Here is a 21,003-nt window from a genome sequence, read left to right as displayed (position 1 = left end):
TCAACAAGAATGATATAATGGAACCAATATATCAATACTAATGTCCTTTTTCATTCCTTCATAGTTTTGATAACCAGAAACTTGAAATCCCAGAGATTTTAGCACTTGAGTATGGAATGTGGCAGCATTTATGGTGAAATATAACCAATTTCAAATAGAAAACAATTACAGAATGAATTTTTTGTTTTAACTGGAAATACTTTCACAAAATCTTCAACTAGATGTAATGGAAGAATACTCATGTCAATTGTTGCAAAGAGAAAAACCCATTTGTCCAAAGATCCAGAAAGTAATGTTGGTTTGCTTTATTATTATATAACAGTCTCTACTCAATAACATATAACAATCCATTCCATTGCCCCAACATGGAACTATCTACTAACTAAGAAGTAAACTTGTACAGAGTGTATTTGCAAATGCAGGATGTGCATCATCTCTCTTACATTCTGCTGCAAGAGAAGAACATATTTGGGAGGAATTATGCTCCTCATTATGGCCTCCAACAAAAATTGTAGAAGTAAAAAGCTTAATTTATGCATTGGGTGTTTTTTGGAAGTTCTATATAGATTGTTTTCCTATAGTCGTGAATAGAGAGAGAGAGAGTTTATGTTATTCACTGCAATACGGAGTTCAACAAATCAGAAGAATTGCGATCGGATTACTGTGATAAAGAGCTCAGATTAAACTCATTGTTGGAGCTTACATAACAATGTGTATAACATGCAGTGTTTTTTTTTCTCTTATTTTTGCAACAGGTTTTGTTGTATAATATGATTAATAATCCAACAAAAATATTTGATAATCTTTCCGTGCAGATGGCCTTCTGTTGAGATTATAGGAAATGTCTCTACTTATTTGTGTTATGTAGCTTGTAAAGTTGCAGGGAGAGCCAAATTACCTGCATTGGACATCAAGTGAATGGAAACCTATGGGATAAATTTTGTTATTTGCATATTTTCCAATTGTTCCGAGAGAAAGGGAGTATTTAACATAATTTTTGAGATTAAAATTAATATTTGCTTTATAATTTTTCCCATTTTCCACAGGAACGAGCGAAATTCTTAGAACTTTTTACCTCAGCGATTTTCAATGGTTAAACCATGTAACATTGCTAGCACAAAAAGTGCCCTTGCACTCCTTTGAACCTGCGACCTTCATTTTAACAGAATCTATTACGGTTTCCTGATGTGGAAACGTGGGATGAAATGGTTAAAGCATGGTCACAGCGACCACGCACAAGGAGGTTTTGGCGAGGTCGAATTGTCTAATGGTGATAATTTGCATGTGGTTTTAAGCTTCAAGGCTAATTGAATGGGTTCCACCCACAACATTAACTCGACGAGCCAGCGCATGGGCTCTCGGATGTGGCATCATATCGCGAGAGAATCTAAATCCTTTTTGAATATGGATGGATTGACCTCGAAGGGGGCAGAGTAATTGCCTATGGCCGGAGTCAGAGATTTTTCCGACCAGCAAACAATTCGGGCAATTCCTCCACATGAATAGACTACTCTATTTTTTTGATAAGTGTCTTCCATAAATATTTATAATTTTTTTTGAAATATTATAAATTAAATCTTAAATTAAAAATCCAACCATTTATAAAAATTGAATATATATATATATATATAGATATATAAATTAAATTACATTAATTTCATATTTAATAAATTAATTTTAAAATTGTAAAAACATGAGAAAACAATTTTTTAAAAACTAAACAAATGAAACGATATCGCTTTAATTAATTTTATCAAACAAATTATGAATCAAATTACATTAATCAAATAAAACACTGATTTTTTTATATTTTAATATAAAATTTAAAAACATAGGACTAACCCTCTTATTTAATAAAATTATAATTATGAAAAAAAAATTACTAAATTTCTTTTATATAAATATTTAAAAATTATATATAAATCATCATAATATTTATGCTGAAATGGGCTCCATTTTTCCAACTTGGAAGACCATTTATATTACAACCATGCATGCTTATATGTTAGACTTTCTTGTTTTAAATTGTGAATTGAAAACTTTAATTTTGACTTCCATCTCATTCCTCCACGTCGAAGATGTAACATTTCTGGCGCAGCCTCTCCTGTGCCTTCTCACCCAATCGCAATTTGGGACACCCCTTGACGTTAAGAGACCTTAACGATGTACAATATGCAACTCCTTCCAACTCGCCCAACTGAGGGCACCCGCCAACCGTTAGAAGGTCAAGTTTTGTTAGCTGCGCCAAATTCCGTATGCTCTTCAACTTCACACAATCGAGTACACACAACTGCTCCAAGGACACCATTGTTTTAACATTCGGCAGCTCCTCAAGTTCCTTACACTTGTGAATGTATAACTGTTGAAGCTTTGGAAGACCACAAAGGCCTTCTATACTTCTCAGATTGTAGCACCTATCCAATCTCACAGATGTGAGTGCCTTTGGTAATGTTCCAATCTCCACCACATTAATACACTTCTCTAAGGTGAATTCTCGAAGGTTACAGTATACAACGTCATCAAACAATACATCTGATGTGAAAATTATGGGAGAAGCAGCCACTTTCAACCAACTCAACTGACTCGACCGTTCAACTGAAGCCGACCAACACTTCAAATCCCCGCGATACTCCAGACCCAATTCCTTCAAGTTCGGTAAATCACCCAGCGAATGCATCACCGTCTCCAGAAAAGGGTTTCCTATCCACAAAACTTCTAAATGCTTGGGGAGTTCAAAAGCACTTGGCAATTCTTTAAAATTTGTGCCCGTCAACTTCAGTGTTGTCAGGGACCTTTGATGTGCCACTTGCGAGGGCCATACTTCAACTTTTTCACAGCCGTTAAGATCTATATGCTCGAGTGTTCCTATATTCCCAAATGTTTCGCTTGAGATTGTTAAATTAGAACACGAGCTGGCATCAAAATATTTAAGGTTACTTAAACAACCGAAGGAATCTGGCAGCCTCTCCAATTTCTTGCAGCCATTTAGGTCCATGTGGTGGAGGTTCGTCCAGCCACCCAAGGAATCTCAGCCTCTCCAATTTCTTGCAGTCATGTAGGTCCATGTGGTGGAGGTTCGTCAAGCTGCCAAGGGAATCCAGCAGCCTCTCCAATTTCTGGCACCAAGAGAGGTTCATGTGCTGTAGGTTTGTCAAGCTACCCAAGGAAACTGGCAGCCCCTCCAGTTTGTCGCACCCAGACAGGTCCATGTGGTGGAGGTTTGTCAACCTGCCGAAGGAATCTGGCAGTCTCTTCAATGTCTTGCACCAACGCAAGTTCATGTGGCGGAGGTTGGTCAAGCTACCGAAGGAATCTGGCAGAGTCTCCAAGTTACTGCACAAAGCCAAGTTCATGTGGCGGAGGTTGGTCAAGCTACCGAAGGAATCTGGCAGAGTCTCCAAGTTACTGCACCAACGCAAGTTCATGTGGCGGAGGTTGGTCAAGCTACCGAAGGAATCTGGCAGCCTCTCCAATTTCTCGCACCTTGACAGCTCCATGTGGTGTAGGTTCGTCAGGCTCCCAAGAGACTCTGGTAATGATTTCATTGAAGGCGCCTGTAACACCAAGGTCATCAACGAATTCAGCTGACCGAATTCTTCTGGCAATTTAGCAAGAAAGGATGAACCGATGACAATCCGTTGGAGGTGCTTCAGCTGCCCTATGGACTTTGGAATGCTCGTGAGACGGCTCGGATAGATAATCTTTAATTCCTGCAACTGCAAAGGTGCCTGGCAGATCAAGTGTTTCGACCGTAAGAAAAACGATATAAACATGAGCTATATGAGTAAAACCGTCAGAAATAACTGGAGAGGCCCTGCTATGCAATATCAATAGTTAATCATGACCACACACTTTTTAACTCAAAAAGATTTACCTGTGATCTGCCTTGCCACAATGTTTCCAATACACTCCCCTCCACTCTCAAAACCCTCAGGTTCTTAATATTAATCCATAAAGGTAAGCAAATGTACGGACAATCACGCCAGAAAAGCCATATGAGATTTGGCAAGCGCACCCGCAAAATAGGATCCAACAGATGCCCTTGTGTCTCAACAAGGTGCAAATTCATGACACTAGTACCAAGAAACCGATAACGTTTATTGTACATTCTATTGCGAAGCTTCATCATGCGGTTCCCCAACACCTGGTGATTCCTTCGGTACCATGACAACAATTGTGAGCTTGTCTCCTCTCGTTCCGTGCTATGCTCGTCGGGGAGCAGCCTAATTCCGCGTGCTTCACTTATAACCTGTTCATTATGGTGGAGAATTAAGACACTGCACACAGCTTGCTATAATTAAATATAAATATTTCGCAGGTGAATAACGATTGAGAAGTTAAATTCTGTATACATATTTCTAAGCCAAAATGTAACTATTTTAAAAGTTTGAATGATTGAAGACTTACAGATGAGTGCTTGTGCAGCCAATCATGAAAGTTATTGGTGGGACAACATAAACGGCGCGGCGATTGATACTCTGCGACCTCTCTTGCCATATCCCGGAGGACATCATGCATTTGGATATGATTTTTATCGTCGACTTTTACAAGGCATTTACCCTCTAAATTTGTAAACCCCGACAATCCGTTCCAGCCTGATCTGTCCCATGCTGTTATGGCACTAATTTTGTTTTCTCCTACGAAAAAAAAGGCAATATTTAAAAAGATCTGCTGTTCCTCTTCACTGAGCGCATCGTAACTAATTTTCAATCTGTTCTTTATCTCGGGTGAAACTTTTGATTTGTGAAGTTCAGCCTTCCAATAGGATTTATCTTTTAGAAAGAGATGTGCCCCAAATACTTTTAAAGCTAAAGGCAGTCCCTCGCATACCTTAAGAAACTGATCAACTAGATCTTCAAATCCCTGTAGCGGATGGGCCTGACAGAAGGCATGTGAACAAAAAAGCTCTAGCGAGTGTTGTCTAGAGAGGCCCTTTAACTTATAAATGCATGACTGTTCCAGCCCTGCCCTTGCAAGCACATCTTTAGAGCGAGATGTAATCAAAATTAAGCTATCCGGTCTTAAGACATCTTTAGCTGGTAAAAGGACCTCTAGCTGATCCTCATGATCTATGTCATCTAAAATTAACAAAACATGAGAAGATTTAAGATGCCTTTCAATTATCCCTTTGCCTTCATAAATGTTCTGTATACGCAGATCTAATTCATTAACATTCAGGCCCCTTAGAAGTACCCTCTGCAACGAATGTAGGGAGCTTTTATTAGCATTTTCTCTTATGTCTGACAAAAAGTAAGATTTATCGTATTTCAATCTCTTGCTATTGAAGAGTTCTAGAGCCAACGTTGTCTTGCACACTCCACCAAGGCCAACTATTCCTGCCACTTGGACTTTTCCACTGTGCTGCTGCTTCAAAACTGTAGTTTCAAAATCTGCTACTTTTTCATTTAAACCAGTGGGATACTTGGCCACATACAACGGTGGCCTTTTGCTCAATTTCACCACACGTTCAACGATCTTCTCTAACATATGACCCTCGTCACTGCATATTCACCAAAAGGTTTTTTCATTCGGAAAAAACGCTTTCTTTATTATTACTAAAGAAAGTACAGTTACATGATTCTGTTCCATGATAAGTACTAAAACTTAGCAGCAAGAAACCCAAAAGAAAATAAATCAAAAATACAAAAATAGATCGACTACTGTACTGTCATCCACTTAAAGTTCATTGGTTCAGAAATGCTTTGTAAAAAAAAATGATTCTGTTCCATGATAAGTACTAGAACTTAGCAGCAAGAAACCCAAAAGAAAATAAAACAAAAATAGATCTAATACTGTGCTGTCATCCACTTAAAGTTCATTGGTTCAGAAATGCTTTGTTACAAAAAAAAAAAAAAAATGATTCTGTTCCATGATAAGTACTAAAATTTAGCAGCAAGAAACCCAAAAGAAAATAAAACAAAAATACAAAAATAGGTCGACTATTGTGCTGTCATCCACTTAAATTTCATTTGTTCAAAAATGCTCTGTTACAAAAAAAAAAAAAAAAGATTCTGTTCCATGATAAGTACTAAAACTGAGCAGCAAGAAACCCAAAAGAAAATAAAACAAACATAGATCGACTACTGTGCTGTCATTCACTTAAAGTTCATTTGTTCAGAAATACTTTGTTAAAAATTACGAAAGGGAGGAAAAAAAACAAGAGACATATGCTAGTTCAATCTATGAAATCGAAATATGAATTTTGAATAATGGCAGAGAGCATCTCTGCAATTTTGAATAATGGCAGAGTCATATCGAAGCTTCTCTTGATGTGTTTGAGAGTCCAACGTTTTCTTCATTTGGAGTTCATGCAGGCTGCGAGCATACGCTCCATTTTTGTTCTGATCTGTCCACCTAAGTTCAGCAGGGTGGACATGGTAAAATACCGGAATAATTGGAGCCCCAGACCTCAGCATGAGAAGCAACTCATCTAAACACCATCGTGACTCCGCATATTTAGGAGAAAAGATAGCTAAATGGATCGAGGCGCTTCCAATAACGCTGGATAGCTGAGAAGGAAAAGGTAGTCCTTAATCCACGGGAAAGAAGAGCACGGTAGAGATGAGCAGCAAACGTCTTCTTCACTTCCCCACGATGGTTAATAAACACATCGTAGGGAATATTGCTGCTGCTGTTATTGGAATCAACAGCGGTGGAAGAGGATGAAGCGCCATCGGAAGTTGCGCGAGGAGATGTCTGAATTTCAATTTCAGAGTTGGTTTGGGGGATGGAGGATGCAAGCGTTCGGTATGCCATTGCGAATTGTTATACAATAATACAAACACAGACAAGGCTAAATTTGGTGCTGCGAAGCTCTGGATGGTCCGATGTAGAGGAAGGAAATGAGTTGAGGAGCTTCAAAGGAGCGGAGAAATTGTAACGAGATGAAAGCCCGGAGTGCAAAGCTTACATAAACCCTCATCCTTGCAGATGCCGCGGCTAATAAAAAAATATATCCTCAGTGGAGGTCTAGGGGGTTATTTGAAATATTTTTTTGAAATTTGATATTATTTTAAAATAAGATTCTATTAAATTTTATTTAGATTTCTAACAAAATTGATTTAAAAAAATCAACAGTGACTTTTTAATTTACTTATCCGTGTTGGAATGCAACTTGAATTGCATCTTGATGTACACCAGTGGAGATATTTTTCATAGAAATTTGGTAATAAAATGATAATCAAAATTGTAAATTTTTTTATTTTTTCAAGTATTCAACCTCTTTAACAACCCTTTGAAATAAAAATTATACAAACGACACCAATCAAATTTAAAATTTGTAAAAATCATTATATATTAACCCATAAAAATCCTAAAAACAAATTATAGTACAAGATCTTATCTCTTTGCATGTGGGATCCACCATATTTACACTTTAGTGCAACTTGAGCTGCATCCTTTACTAGAGGGGAAATGTTCACATATAGTTGCCAAATGTGGTGAATAGTGCGTGAATAGCAAGGGCTATTCAGGATTTTGGCAGGTGGTAATTAATAAGCAATTAATAAAGATGATAAGTTTAAGACTGCTTTTAGTGTCCGAGCAGGACACTATGAATGGAACGTCATGCCTTTCGGACTAAAGCATGCCCCCTCCAAATTCCAGAAGGTTATGGATAATATTTTCAAGCCATATTTTGATTAGTTACTAGTATACATTGATGATATACTTATATTTTCTAAAAACGTCCATGATCACTTTAAACATATCCATAAATTTGTACAACTTGTCAAAACCAATGGATTGGTTCTTAGCAAGAAAAAGATTGAATTATTTCAGACAAGTATCAAGTTTCTTGGTCATACAATTCAAGATGGGCAAATCACTCTCCAGAAACATGCCTTGGAATTTTCTGATAAATTTCCAGATATTATCACTAACAAGACTCAATTACAGAGATTCTTGGGATGTTTAAACTATGTAAACAGCTTTTACAAAGATTGCGCCAAAGATAAATCATCACTCAACAGAAGACTGCAAAAACATCCAGAACCTTAGTCTCAGGCCCACACTGAAGCTGTCGGAAGAATTAAAACGAAGGTAAAAACTCTTCCTATTCTCCATATCACTGATGAAGATTCTTTCAAAATTGTTGAAACAGATGACAACAACGAAGGGTGGGGAGGAATATTGAAGCAAAAGAAAGAAGGAGAAGAACAAATAGTTTAGTTTGTCTCAGGGCCTTGGAGCCCACCTGAGAAAAACTATTCTACTATAGAAAAAGAGGTCAAAGTAGCATGGAACTGCATTGATAAATTTGATATCCACCTGATACAAAAAAAAGTTTCTCTTAAGAACAGATGCCTATGCGCTAAAGAAAGTCCTCAGTAAAGCTATAAAGAAAGTAGGAGAAGCTAAGTTCACAAGGTCGCAAGCTCTATTTGCAAATTTCAACTTTGAAGTCAAACACATCAAAGGCGAAAAGAATTGTCTACCTGACTTCCTAAGAAGAGAATATCTAAATCAGAAAAACGCTGCCATGGTGATAGTAACAGAATGGGACGCCTCCCAACATATAGAGACTCTGAGAAGTATTTCTGAAACATAGAACTAGGAAGAATTCTGTTCCAAATGGAAACCAACATGGCAGCTAAGTCTCTAAAATGGATAAGTCTAGAAGATCAGTTTCTTTCAGAGAGCTTGAAGCTGAAGAAAAAGCTGAAGAAAACCCATTAAGAGATATGTTTGCTTCATCATCTAAAAGGGTTATAAATTCTATAGAACTTGAATATTTTGAAAGTCAACCTGCACCTAAGTGGTGTCTACCCAATATCTCCTCGTCAGAAGTATATGTTGACTTATCTATGTTCCATCTTAAAGTTGTAACTAAAATATCTATTAAAGAAAGTATTAGTCAAATACAAGAGATCTCAGATCTCTAACTGTGGTAAGAACAAAAGTATTCAGTCCTCTATGGACTAAGGGATTGATCCCTACCCTTATGCACCCCAGATGCAAATATTTGGTTCCCAATATTTTGGCTTCAACCTGAAGTTTCTTAGTGTCAAGAAGAGAAAGTGTCGTTTTACTCAAAATCACCGTTATTCATGCTTATGTATGGATTGCCCTTTGTTACACTAAAAAATGTCACCATGACTATTTGTAGTTATTATGGCTCCATCTACTGTCATACTATCCTCCTTGGCAAGTCTCATGCCTCTGCTCTGCATGTCAAACTCCAAAAAAGAAGAGAAAAGTCATTTAAAGTCAATTATCTCTGGTACGCAGTTTCTCTTAGCCTTACCTGCGGGTACGCAACCCAAGTTCACAATACCTGCGTACTTGTATGCTCTGTATGTAAAGGGGTGGGTGCGTACCCCTGTAAAGGTCAAAAGGCGCGAGTTTCATCTTAAAAAAGTTACTTGTGGTCATTTCTAGAGCATTCTAGAAGCTTGTTTGACGTGTATGAAGCGCCTCCAGATGGTTCATGTACCCAAAGAAAGAGGAACTTATCCCATGAAGAGGGGAGCCTATCCCATTGAAAGAGGGGCTTATCCCATCCATGGTGGAGCTAATTAACTTCCTCTAGAGCACTATAAATACAGGCATTGGGCCAGAGGGAGGGAGGTTGAAAGCTGAACATTCCTAAGGGTAGATGCTGCTGGAATTAGGACTTCCTTGTGAGAGCTTGTGAGGAGAGATTACCATCTTTACTTGTTTCCATTGGGAGGTGGGTGAGCTGATCAGAGTAAAGGAGGACTCTTGTGGACCCTGGGAGGAGCTTGCACAACACCAAGGCTCAAGTTGTAATGGTTCCTTTTGTTACCTTTAATACAAATTAGTCCATTCTTCTCAACAATTTGTCATTTATGAGTTGTTTCATATACTCCTTGGTCTATATGTTGAATATGCTTTATTTTATGTTATAATCAGGTGCTATTTAATGGTTTAACTATTGGTGAATGCAGGTTTTGAAGAGAAGGAAGAGCTCATCCGGATCAACGAAGCTGGGCTACGACAACAGCGTTGGGTTAGAGGTAAGAGCTAAACACTTGATTTCTCATATTGTAATGTATATTTAGAGAAGGATTGCTCTCGTTTGTCTTGTTTGTCATTAGAAAGTCTTAGACTTCTAGGAAGGTCGGTTGTGTCCGCACCGTCGACTGATTCCGTGTGACAAAATGGCGACTCCACTGGGGACACCATGGATTTGTTTGAGTTCTTTTTGATTTTATATTTTGGTCTGAGAAACATCGCTTGTTTTCTGGTTTTTGGCTGTTGAACTGTGTGTTTGGGTAGGTTAGCTTAGGGTTGATTTAGATTTTCATTTTTCTTAGTTTTACTCGAAGTACGCAGGCTCTGAGTTCAGCACAGTGCGTACTTGTACGCACTGTTACTGTGTGCACAGAGCGTACCCGCACCTGTCTTAACAGGTTGCCTGCGTACCCTGTTAAGATTGAGAAAATTTCAAATTTTTGCTTTTTTGCTCTTTAGTTTTTGCTTTAAATTTGTTTTTCCTGCCCAGATCCATTGGTTCACTGTCAGAGATCTTCACCTGAACTTATTCTGTTAGTGTCGAGAGTTTTTGGTGGAATTCATAGAGTTTTTGCTTTAGGGTTTGATTTTTAACTGGTCCTGTAGTGACTTTGGCGTTAGAGGTTGTCAAATTTCGGATCTCCCTGGTTTTGTTCATCCCTCTTAGGAGTCGGGCCTGTCATAGAGATCACCCTTGTGAGAGATCTACCTTTGTATCTTCTCTTTGCAAATCTCGAAAAGTTTGTTGATTAAAGCTTTGAATTTCATTTTTGTGAAAAAGAACAAAAAGATTTCGATTTTGTTTTTCGATTAGTTTATGATTCTGCGTAGACTGATCCTTAGTTGCTTTTTGACTAAGTAAAACATCCGGGAATTATCCTTGTAGGCTTTTGTCCTCTTTATTTTTTGCTTTTAGGTAAATTTCCCTTTAATTTGCTTTTGAGTGATTTTGATTTGATTGCCTTAGATTTGTTAAAATTGATTTTTGGTAAATAGTTTTATATGCTTGATTAATATAGGAAAAATACAAAATTCTTTTGGAATCAAGTTTGCTTTAGTAGCATTTGTTGTCTTTTGAAGAAAAGGAAATTTCGTGAATAATTAGTGGTCATGAGTGCATGTTTTGAAAAGATAAAAGAGAATTGTTTCTTTGATTGTCTTTGTTAAGGAAGTTGTTTTCTATAAAATTGCATTCTCTCAACTCTCTTAGCTAAGAGATTCATTGAAAAAGAAAAGTAGTGTAAATCATCTTAGGTGCATCTTTGTAGTGGTTGCGAGTCGAGTCTACACACCACCAGTTTCATCTCCACTACCTTTTGTCTTAAGGAAGCCATAAAATTAACGCTTAAAGTAAAATCAACGTAGTAACTTTTATTTACTAGGGCTCTGAAACACCAATATAGATCAGGCTAGTGTCTTGGAGTAGGAGAGTAATAAACTCTCCAAGACAACAAAACCAAACAAGTAGCTTATCTTGTGATAGATTAAATCCAGATGTTTCATTTATACTCTGGGAAAGCTCCTCTTAAAGGAGAAGCACGAGCTCGTGTCCGAACCAGTGAGGGGATCAATCCTCCCTCGTTGGGAACGACGCCAGACACGCACATATTACAAACGGTAAACCTCGGATTAACCATTGTCGAGGAGCCAGGGGTCACTTGTCGGTAAACCTTGGATTATTGTCAAGGAGCCGGCAAGGGGATTGAGCTTGATACTCTGCCCTTGCGTGCTGTCGGAGTGTAGACTGTTCCCCCAGGTGTACTTGTTGCTGTTGGTAACCTTAGTGACCATAATCTTTAGGATTCTACCGAGGTGACGGTGGAGGGAAGATCCCACTGTACCTGGAGCAGACGTCGGCTAGACTCACTTGGATTTTCCGGGGGGTTCACTTCACTCGAGACGGTTAAAGTGGAGGAACTTGTGTCGGTCTATTCATTAAGCAGGTTGCTGGGGTAACTGTTCCACCCGCCACTTCTGTAATGAATCCGGCGATGTTGGACTTCATCACCAACTAGCGCTTTCGGTCCGGAAGGCTACTGTTTGTGCTTGGTTTGACGCCCTAGATTCTTTAGGCGTGTGCTTCAAATTTGTTTGGTTCTTTAGAGATTGTAGGCAGTTTGCTTTGAGATTTTACTTTGTTTGCGTGTGCAGTAGTTAAAAATCTTTAACTGTGGCGGAATTACCGAGGCAGTCCCGTAGACTTCGGGGCCAGTCTCCTGAGATTGTTTCCGTAGCCGAATTGTTGAGGACATCCCGTAGAATTCGGGGTGAACCTTCCGAAGAGGTTCCGAGTCATTACGAAGGTTTGAAAGTCCTTGTAACTCCTCCTAGTGGCAGTAGAGTAGGTTCTCCTGAAGAAGGAGAGTCTTCCTTGGTAGTCCATCAAGATTACCAAAGTCTAGAGACATGTTATAATCCTGAAGCTGTTGCAGTTTCTGAGCTTACTGGTAGTTTTTCATCTGCTAGTGACGTAGGCGAAGAACCTGAAATATCTGAACCTGTTACTCCAACTTCTAGTGTTCCTGATTCACCTAGGGTAGAAAGAGTCATAACTGAAAATCTTCCTTCTGGTTTGATAGCTATTGAAGAACTTGCTCCAGAAGAAGAAGTAGGCCCTGTTCTTGAAGATCAACCTACCAATGATCTAAGAGAGCGTGAATCTATCTTTTACAGTCCTCCTAGAAGTACTACTTGGTATCTTTCGTTAACTAATTATTTAGACAACTCAGGTACAGGTTTTTCTTCACCTCGTACTCCTTTTCCACCTAGAGGTATATATACTCCTGTAAATATGTCTGGTCAGTCGTCCATGTTCTCTCAATCACCTGAATCATTTTTGTATGGAGGTCCTTCTGTTCCTAATGGGTATCAGTCACTTGCTCGTACTTTTGCAGGAGCATCTCCTCAACCCATTGAACATGGGTTATTAGCTGGAAATAATGGTAATAAGCCATTGGGCGTAGGAGACATCTATATGATGTCAGGTTCAACTCCTAGTTCTCAACCTCAAGGTGGGAAGTTACCGCCTGGGGGGCAACCTCAAGGTACACAAATTGCGTCTGGGGGGCAACCTCAAGGACAGTATATACCTGTGGTACAATACATTCCTCAAGGTCAACCCCAGCCTCAATATGTACCCCAAGGTCAACCCCAGTATCAGTACTTACCTCAATGGTATCAACCCCAAGGTCAGTACTCGAGTCAAGGTCAACCCCAGTATCAGTATTTACCTCAAGGGTATCAACCCCAGGGTCAATACTCGACTCAAGGTTTTCTACCAGCTCAAGGTCAAACTTATGTTCAAAATATAGGAAATGTACCTGTCAATTATCAACCCTACCCTCAACCTGGTTACAGATCTCAGTATCCTCAACCTGTTACGGGTCAATACCCCGGAATGATAGTGTGGGATCCATCACAAAGTCAGCAAGTGATGCAGCCAGGTATACAGTTGTTACCTCAAACTGGACAACCTGTAGTTTCTGGTACACCCCAGCAACCACAACCTGTCCAGTCAACTATTCAAACTCCTGTAACTTCGGTAGTTACTCAGTCGCCGATTGCGCCTAGTACTCCATGTCAAACGACTGTTGCAACTACCGCACCATCTGTCCAGTCTACCGCGCTTACTTCTGGAGTATCAACAGCTCTGGTTTCTACTATCTCTGCAACCACCCCTCAGACATCTTTACCGTTGTCTGGATCTACGATTCAAACCACAGTTTAGATGCCTGTAGGGCAGCCTGGTTTAAGTACTGTTGTAACAAGTCAACCTCAATTTACGTACCAACAGTACCAGGGACAGTATCAACTCGGTCCTGCTGTCCAACAACCGGTTTACCAGTATCAACCGTATCCTGGGTATACTTATCAACAACCTCAACAGCCCCAGTACGCTCCGGTTAATCCTGGTTTTCCAGGAGGATATAATATCCCGAATGATCCTGGATATCCTCCTCCTAGTTATCCTGGATATCCTCCTCCTGGAACTGGTATTGTGACCCAGAGTTTTAGAGATCCTAACCGGCAATTGCCGTTTATCGAAAATTTGGATTTACCCGACTTGACGCGCCTAACGAACGATCCAATCAATTATCTTCCATTCTGGCTGCCAATGCCAAATAAGTTGCCCAGTGATATACCTAAGTTCGAAGGTAAGTCTGGAGAGGATCCGTCAAATCATGTGATGACTTACCACCTCTAGTGTGCTTCAAATTCTATCTTGGATGATTCGATCCGTTTACGTCTTTTCCAGCGTACGCTCATTGGTCTCGTGGCCAAGTGGTATATTGAGTTGCCACGGTCCTCTTTTTATAATTTTAGCCAGTTAGCTACTTCGTTCCTTACTCATTTTCAGTTGCCGGTCAGATACAATAACGGTACTGAGTTATTAACTTCATTAAAACAATCGACGTCCACTTATATTTCCGACCATATTCATGAATGGCGACGTCGAAGACGTTTAGTGAAAGTTTTTATCCCGGACCAAATCTTAGCTGAATGGTTTGTAAAATCATTGTTACCGAAGATTACTGAAGACGTAGCTAAGGCCGGAGTAGTTACTGAGGAGCAAGTCATTGCTCAAGCCCAGTACCTTGACTTAGTTTACACTCAGTCGGGTACGTTGCACGAGAAGATCCCAGATCTTCCTAAGTCGAATCAAATCGCTGCTGCTCCTTCGGGGTCTCATGCTGCTGATGGCATGATTGGTACGGTAAATACTAAAAGTAAGAAGAAATCCTCAAAGAATTCTTCTCCAATTATAACTTTACCAGACTCCCCGACAGGAGAATCTTCTCCTGAAATTACCGCCGACGTTCACGCTGTAGAGTCATCTACGGCTAAATCCAAAAACGGTGGTAAGAAGAAAGGTAAGAAGAAAGAGAAAGCAGATAAGGCTCCAAAGGAGAAAAAAGAGAAGTCGGAATCTAACGACGAGAAGCGCAAACCTCGATATCCTTGTTTAATTTGTGAAGAAGATCATTTCACAAGAGATTGCCCTCATCGGGCAGAGGTTGTGAAAATCGTTAAGGGTTCCCCAACTCCTGTTGTTTTGAAAGATCCATTTCCAAAGCAGGAGAGTAAAATGATAGGTTCTTCCTCGAGTGCTAGTGAAGAACCCATATTGATGATGTCTCATGTACGGATTGCGACTCGGTCGCAAGATTATGGTAGTAAGAGTCCTGTTGATGGTAAAGAAGCAGAATCTTCTCATTCTAATCCATTAACCTCAGCTCCCGGTTCCGATCCACTACAGATCGAGAAACCTAACCCGGACTTAGTAATCAAACCGCCCGCCAAGGGTATACTTCGAAAGTCTGCTTTCAATCCACATGCGAGAGCAGCTCAGAATTATAACATTGCTGAGGACTTAGCTGTTTCACCCTCAGCAATGTCGGCTTTGGAAGTGCTGCAATCATGTCCAGCACAACGCAAATTACTTTTGTCGGCTATAGGAGCTGTTGATATTCAGGACCCAAACCTGATAATCTTTGATCTAGAAAATAGTACACCACGTCTCCCTCATCAAATGGCTTTCCAGATCCCAATGATAGTCAAAAACAGGTCTATTCATCGGACTGTAATTGATGAAGGAGCTTCTACGTGTATTATGTCGATTCAGTGTTGGAGATCGCTTGGTTCTCCTGCATTGAACCAATCCCCGACGATTCTTAAGGCCTTCGATGGCCGTGGGTTCCATCCGTTTGGCATTCTACAGGATTTGCCTATAGGGGTTGAAGGAAAAACCGTTAGTCTAGATGTGGAAGTGGTTGATGCCCCTCTAGACTACAACCTTCTTTTGGGTCGCAGTTGGTCTTACGCTATGACAGCGGTCGTGTCATCGGTCTTCAGAGTTATAAAGTTTCCACACAATGGCAAGATCGTGACCATAGACCAGCTGGCTTACTTTTCATCCGGCCCAGCCTCTTCAGAGAGTATCCAGCATGTTGATAAAACGACTATCCCTTACAAGGATGTTGGTGTAGGATTAGTTAAAGATTCCGGTTTACTGGGAACTTTTCCCTTTCCTCCACTCAACGCAGACCCTTCATTTGCTTTTATTCATATGATTACTTCAGACACTATTGTTTACGATGATCCTTGGATTGTCCCATCTGAATCTGAGATAGACTCATTCGGTGATGCTATGCCTTTGAGTCCATATGAAATTGCTTATGAAGCAGTGCAATATTTTTCCAACTCGAGTTCAACCCAAATTGACCAAATGAATGTGGTCGGTGAAGAATCACTTTTCACATCAACCTCGGAATGGATAGTGTTTCCTAAAGTTGTGTCATCTGACGAACAACTTCGCGAAATCCTAAGTGTAGACGATCTACCATGGGAAGATCTCCATCACAGATCTTCGTTTTTACCTGAGGGTGATGACTTTGAAAACGATTTTTCATCCATTTTTACCGCTGAATATGTCAAGGATGCTCAGAATCCCATGAAACATCCTGATTCAGAGTTGAATTTGGCAAACATTTCTCAAACTATTTCCATTGACATTTCAGTCAAAACCGGAACTATTGAGAACATTCATATAGGTGCCTCGTGTACAGATGACGAAATTCAAAACTACAAGGCCCTATTTCAAGAGTTCCACGACGTGTTTGCCTGGTCTTATGAGGAGATGCCAGGAATTGATCCCTCCATTGTTGTTCATGAGATTAAGACTTACCTGGACGCTAAACCCGTTAGGCAACGTCTGCGTCAGATACACCCTAGGAAAGCAGCGGCGATTAAACCAGAAGTGGAGAAGCTATTGAAAGCAGGTTTCATTTATCCGATCTCATTAACGGATTGGGTTTCGAATATTGTTCCGGTTAACAAGAAACAAGGAACAATAAGAATATGCATCGACTATAGGGATATAAATCGTGCTTGTCCAAAAGACAACTATCCCACGCCCTATATCGATCAAATAATTGATGATTGTGCCGGCAGTGAAATATTTTCCTTTATGGATGGTTTTTCCGGTTACAACCAAATCAATATTCTACCTGCCGATCAACCAAAAACGGCTTTCATTTGTCCTTGGGGGACGTTTTCTTATTGCAAATTACCTTTTGGACTTAAGAATGCCGGAGCCACTTTCCAACGGGCAATGTCTTACGCGTTTCACGACATCAAGCACATTGTGCAACCGTATCTCGATGATTTTCCTGATCACTCTTTACGTCGAGCTGATCACCTTGTTCACTTACGAGCTATTTTTATGAGGTGTCGGCATTATCGAATTCGGCTGAACCCACACAAATGTGTCTTCTGCATAGAAGTGGGACGATTGCTAGGATTTGTCGTTTCAAAAGCCGGTATCCGCGTCGATCTCTCGAAGGTAGAAGCTATCATCAAATTGCCTCCTCCTTCAAGTTTGCGCCAACTCCAAAGTTTGCAAGGGAAAGCAAACTTTTTACGTCGATTCATTCCTAACTACGCCGAGGTTACAAAGGGTTTCACCCGGTTGTTGAAACAAAATGCTCAATTTTCTTGGGATGAGATAGCTCAGAAATCTTTTGATGCACTTAAGCACGCGTTGACCCATGCACCATTGCTGCATCCTCCCAACTACAACCAGGATTACTTCTTGTATCTCGCTGCTTCCCACTCCACCATTGGAATGGTCTTAGTTCAGGAAGATGAATTCGGAACGGAACATGTGATATATTATCTTAGTCGGACCTTAAATCCAACTGAGTTAAAATACTCACATGTGGAAAAGTTGGCACTGGGAGCTGTTCAAGCTGTCCAGCGTTTTCGTCACTACATTCTTCTCCGCAAAAATACAGTGATTTCGGATTGCAACCCTATGATGTATATTTTGACTAAACAATTTCTAGGGGGCAAGTACTCCAAATGGATCGTTATCCTGCAGGAGTTCGATTTGGCGTTCGAGAAGTCCAAGTCTAAGAAATCCTTAGTTTTTGTCGAGTTGATGTGTGATTTCCCGCGTGCTGATACAGAGACTGTGGCAGAGGAGCCCATTGCAGACGAATATTTGTTCCTCATCAGTACTTTAGATCCGTGGTATGGGGATATCATCGTCTATCTCCAGACCCAATCCTTTCGGCCCGAAATCTCAAAGTCAGAGCGTCGGAAAATTCGATTCCAGTCCCAACAATACAAAATCATTGGAGATACTCTTTATCGTCGTGGGGTGGACTTGATTTTTCGACATTGCTTAACTCATGAGGAAGCTGAGAGGGTTTTGAATGACTTTCACTCTGGAGCGTGTGGCGGTCATATGTCTGGGTATGCCACTGCCCAAAAGATATTGCGCGCTGGTTATTTTTGGCCGTCCTTATTTAAAGATTGTATTATTGTGGTCCAAAAATGCCACAACTGTCAGGTGTTTGATCGAAAGATGCGCGTGCCACCTTCTCCTCTCCACCCTATAATTTCCGTTGGTCCTTTCGCCAAATGGGGTATCGACTTTATTACTTGTAACCCTCACTCGGCCGGGGGGCATGCGTATATCATCCTTGCGGTTGATTATTTTACTAAGTGGGCCGAGGCGATGCCTACATTCGATGCAGACGGCAAGACAACAACAATTTTCGTATTCAATCACATTATAGCTAGGTTTGGTGTCCCACAAGCAATAATCACTGACCATGGGGGCTATTCTCGAAACATTATGATGACATAACTTACAGGCCAGCTTGGTTTACGTCATGATAGTTTTACTCCTTACTATCCCCAAGTGAACGGTCTGGTTGAGTCTATCAACAAAGTCCTAGTCATCATGATCCGACGGATCATTGGTATTCATCGGTCGAATTGGCATAACATGTTATTTTCGGCACTATGGGCATACCGAACCTCAGTAAAAAGATCAACAGGGTTCACTCCTTTCCAACTAGTTTATGGTTTGGAAGCCGTGCTACCCATTGAATGCGAAATCCCGTCACTGCAGATGGCCATCGAATTACTCCCAGCTACTTCCGAAGAGGAGAAGCGTCTATTATACTTAGCTAAATTAGATGAGACTCGACGTGAAGCTGCTTTAGCAATCGAGACTCACGCAAAACGAATGAAATCTCAGTATGACCAGAATGTGACCCCTCGAAATTTTTCGGAAGGAGACCTAGTGTTGTTATATGATCAAGCTAATGATAAGCTAGGCACTGGAAAATTCGTTCCTATGTGGCATGGACCCTATATTGTCAAGCGAAAGCTAGCAAAAGGGGCCTATGAGCTGATAGACTTTGACGGGGACTCTTTGGGTAAACCCAAAAATGGACTTTACCTAAAGAGGTATTATGCTTAAATGATGGATATGGAGATTTTAGTTAGCTTAGTTTTCTCTTTCTATCTAGTATGTGTGCTTACTTTAGACTGTGTGTTTAGTTTAGGCAGTGTGCTTTAATGTAGAGAGTGTGTTTTCGTCGTTATTCTGGCTTATCTTGGTTTTGCTCTTGATATTGCAGATGTCGACGCCTCTCCAGACGTACATTGGATTTGCTGATGGTGCTTGTTGTAGTACACGGAATATCTCTTCCGCAGCTTGGGTTATCTATTCGCCCTCTGACGAGTTAGTTTCTATGCATGGGGTGAGCCTCGGTCAAACAACAAACAACATTGCAGAATATAGTGCAGTGATTGAATTATTATCTGAATCTATTTCATTTGGGATTCGGAGTTTGATAGTGAGGTTAGATTCTGAACTCGTTTTATTACAGCTTAATAGACTGTATGCCATTAGGAATCCAGTGTTGTTGAGATTGTATTTGAGGGTGCGTCTCTTGGAACGTGAATTTGATTACATTGAATATCAACATATTCCAAGGTCTTTAAACACATTAGCAGATGCAATGGCGTCTCGAATGTTAAATAGACATTTGTAACAATCATAAATGTAAATTTATAAACATTTCATCACACATGTTAAACAAAATAAGCCGGTAATAATGATATATATATAGATAGGAGTGTGTCAAAAAATATACATCGTCTTCGATCATAGGTTTAAAACACCTTATGATCAGTAAAAGTGATAAGTACAAAAAGTCAAAATGTCACATGTGTCTACAAAAGTGACCATCCAGTCACTGGTGATGCTCCCTGTAAGACACCACTGCACGGGCCACTCTACATAGAAACCTCCTAAAAGGTCCCGGGACTGCGACTACATAGCGCTGCAGTCTGATAGGAATATCATCTATAGTCGTCTCCGGTATATCCACCGTCAGACGCTCTAGATCCTGCTCCAACTCAGCTAGCGTCTCTGCGGCCGCATCCTGTGGGGCCGGTGCCGGTACAGCTGGATGTCTCCTCTCAAAAGCCCGGAGATTGGCTGGACGCCGTGGGCCTACATCTGCATTTTGAACATTTTTACTGTCAGTTTGAGACGATATATATAAAAAACAAAAAAAAAATAGATAATTTAAAAACTTGTGAAAAATGAAGTACCTCTGTCATCCCATTGTTCTCCCTGTGGAAGAACCATGTCCGGATCATTCCGAAAATCCATTCCGGCATAAGGAAAATCCTGAATAGCAAAGACCTGGTTTCCCAACCAGTGAAAATAACCATCAGGAAATCGAACAACTGTCGTGCCCTCATCAGGATGCCGGGCCATTACCGCAACCCATCTCGTCAACTTAGGCTCCCGAGGAGCCCCAACTGGAACAGTAAGCTGCTGGGGGATCAGCATAGGAACTCTCTCTAGGGCAAAGCTCACAACTAAAGGCCCATACCCAAAGGTCTTTAGTTGCCCGTTCTTTACCCTAGTCAATTGGCCCTTCATGTTTGCCAACACAGCATCGCACCAGTTGAAAATGGTGCCTCGGTAGCAATCTATCGCCATCCGCATTTGGGACCCGATGGCAATGTGCAAAGCGGCTACGCCGCAGAGTCTGGTAACTATAAAGGCAATTACCATAAGTTCAGGCAGGGATATATACTTGATTTCTATCCCTTTCTCCTGGTTCTAATTGTTGCACCACTCTAGCCAGAGGCTATCAAGGGATTGGCCACCCGGCCTAGTCCCGGAGAGAGTCAGTTGCTCGCCCCTATTAGGCA

At 40.5% G+C, this 21,003-nt stretch overlaps 1 protein-coding gene across 1 annotated transcript; it reads right to left on the bottom strand.

The window, feature by feature from the left end:
- Nucleotides 1-1,962: 1,962 nt before the first annotated feature.
- On the bottom strand, nucleotides 1,963-5,625 carry LOC149200272 (uncharacterized). Its single transcript, XM_089399546.1, has 4 exons — nucleotides 4,408-5,625; nucleotides 3,875-4,249; nucleotides 3,034-3,728; nucleotides 1,963-2,963 (listed from the first exon to the last, which is right to left on the bottom strand). The coding sequence occupies exons 1-4, from the start codon at nucleotides 5,485-5,487 to the stop codon at nucleotides 2,060-2,062; spliced, it is 3,054 nt and encodes a 1,017-aa protein (XP_089255672.1). The 5' UTR covers nucleotides 5,488-5,625; the 3' UTR covers nucleotides 1,963-2,059.
- Nucleotides 5,626-21,003: the final 15,378 nt, after the last annotated feature.

The sequence above is a fragment of the Pinus tabuliformis genome, chromosome 2_1 (assembly GCF_031772625.1).
Source record: "Pinus tabuliformis cultivar Carrire ecotype Pingquan chromosome 2_1, CPIR1, whole genome shotgun sequence".
Classification (NCBI taxonomy): domain Eukaryota; kingdom Viridiplantae; phylum Streptophyta; class Pinopsida; order Pinales; family Pinaceae; genus Pinus; species Pinus tabuliformis.
This window is presented reverse-complemented; position numbering and strand designations above follow the sequence as displayed.

What these genes read in the sequence shown, in the direction of transcription:
- LOC149200272 (XM_089399546.1), bottom strand. Translation starts at nt 5,487, where the DNA reads ATGTTAGAGAAGATCGTTGAACGTGTGGTGAAATTGAGCAAAAGGCCA. An exon ending in GGCTGCACAAGCACTCATCT is followed by an intron (nt 4,250 to 4,407) that starts GTAAGTCTTCAA and finishes CATAATGAACAG; the next exon opens with GTTATAAGTGAAGCACGCGG. An exon ending in TGTGGCAAGGCAGATCACAG is followed by an intron (nt 3,729 to 3,874) that starts GTAAATCTTTTT and finishes TTGATCTGCCAG; the next exon opens with GCACCTTTGCAGTTGCAGGA.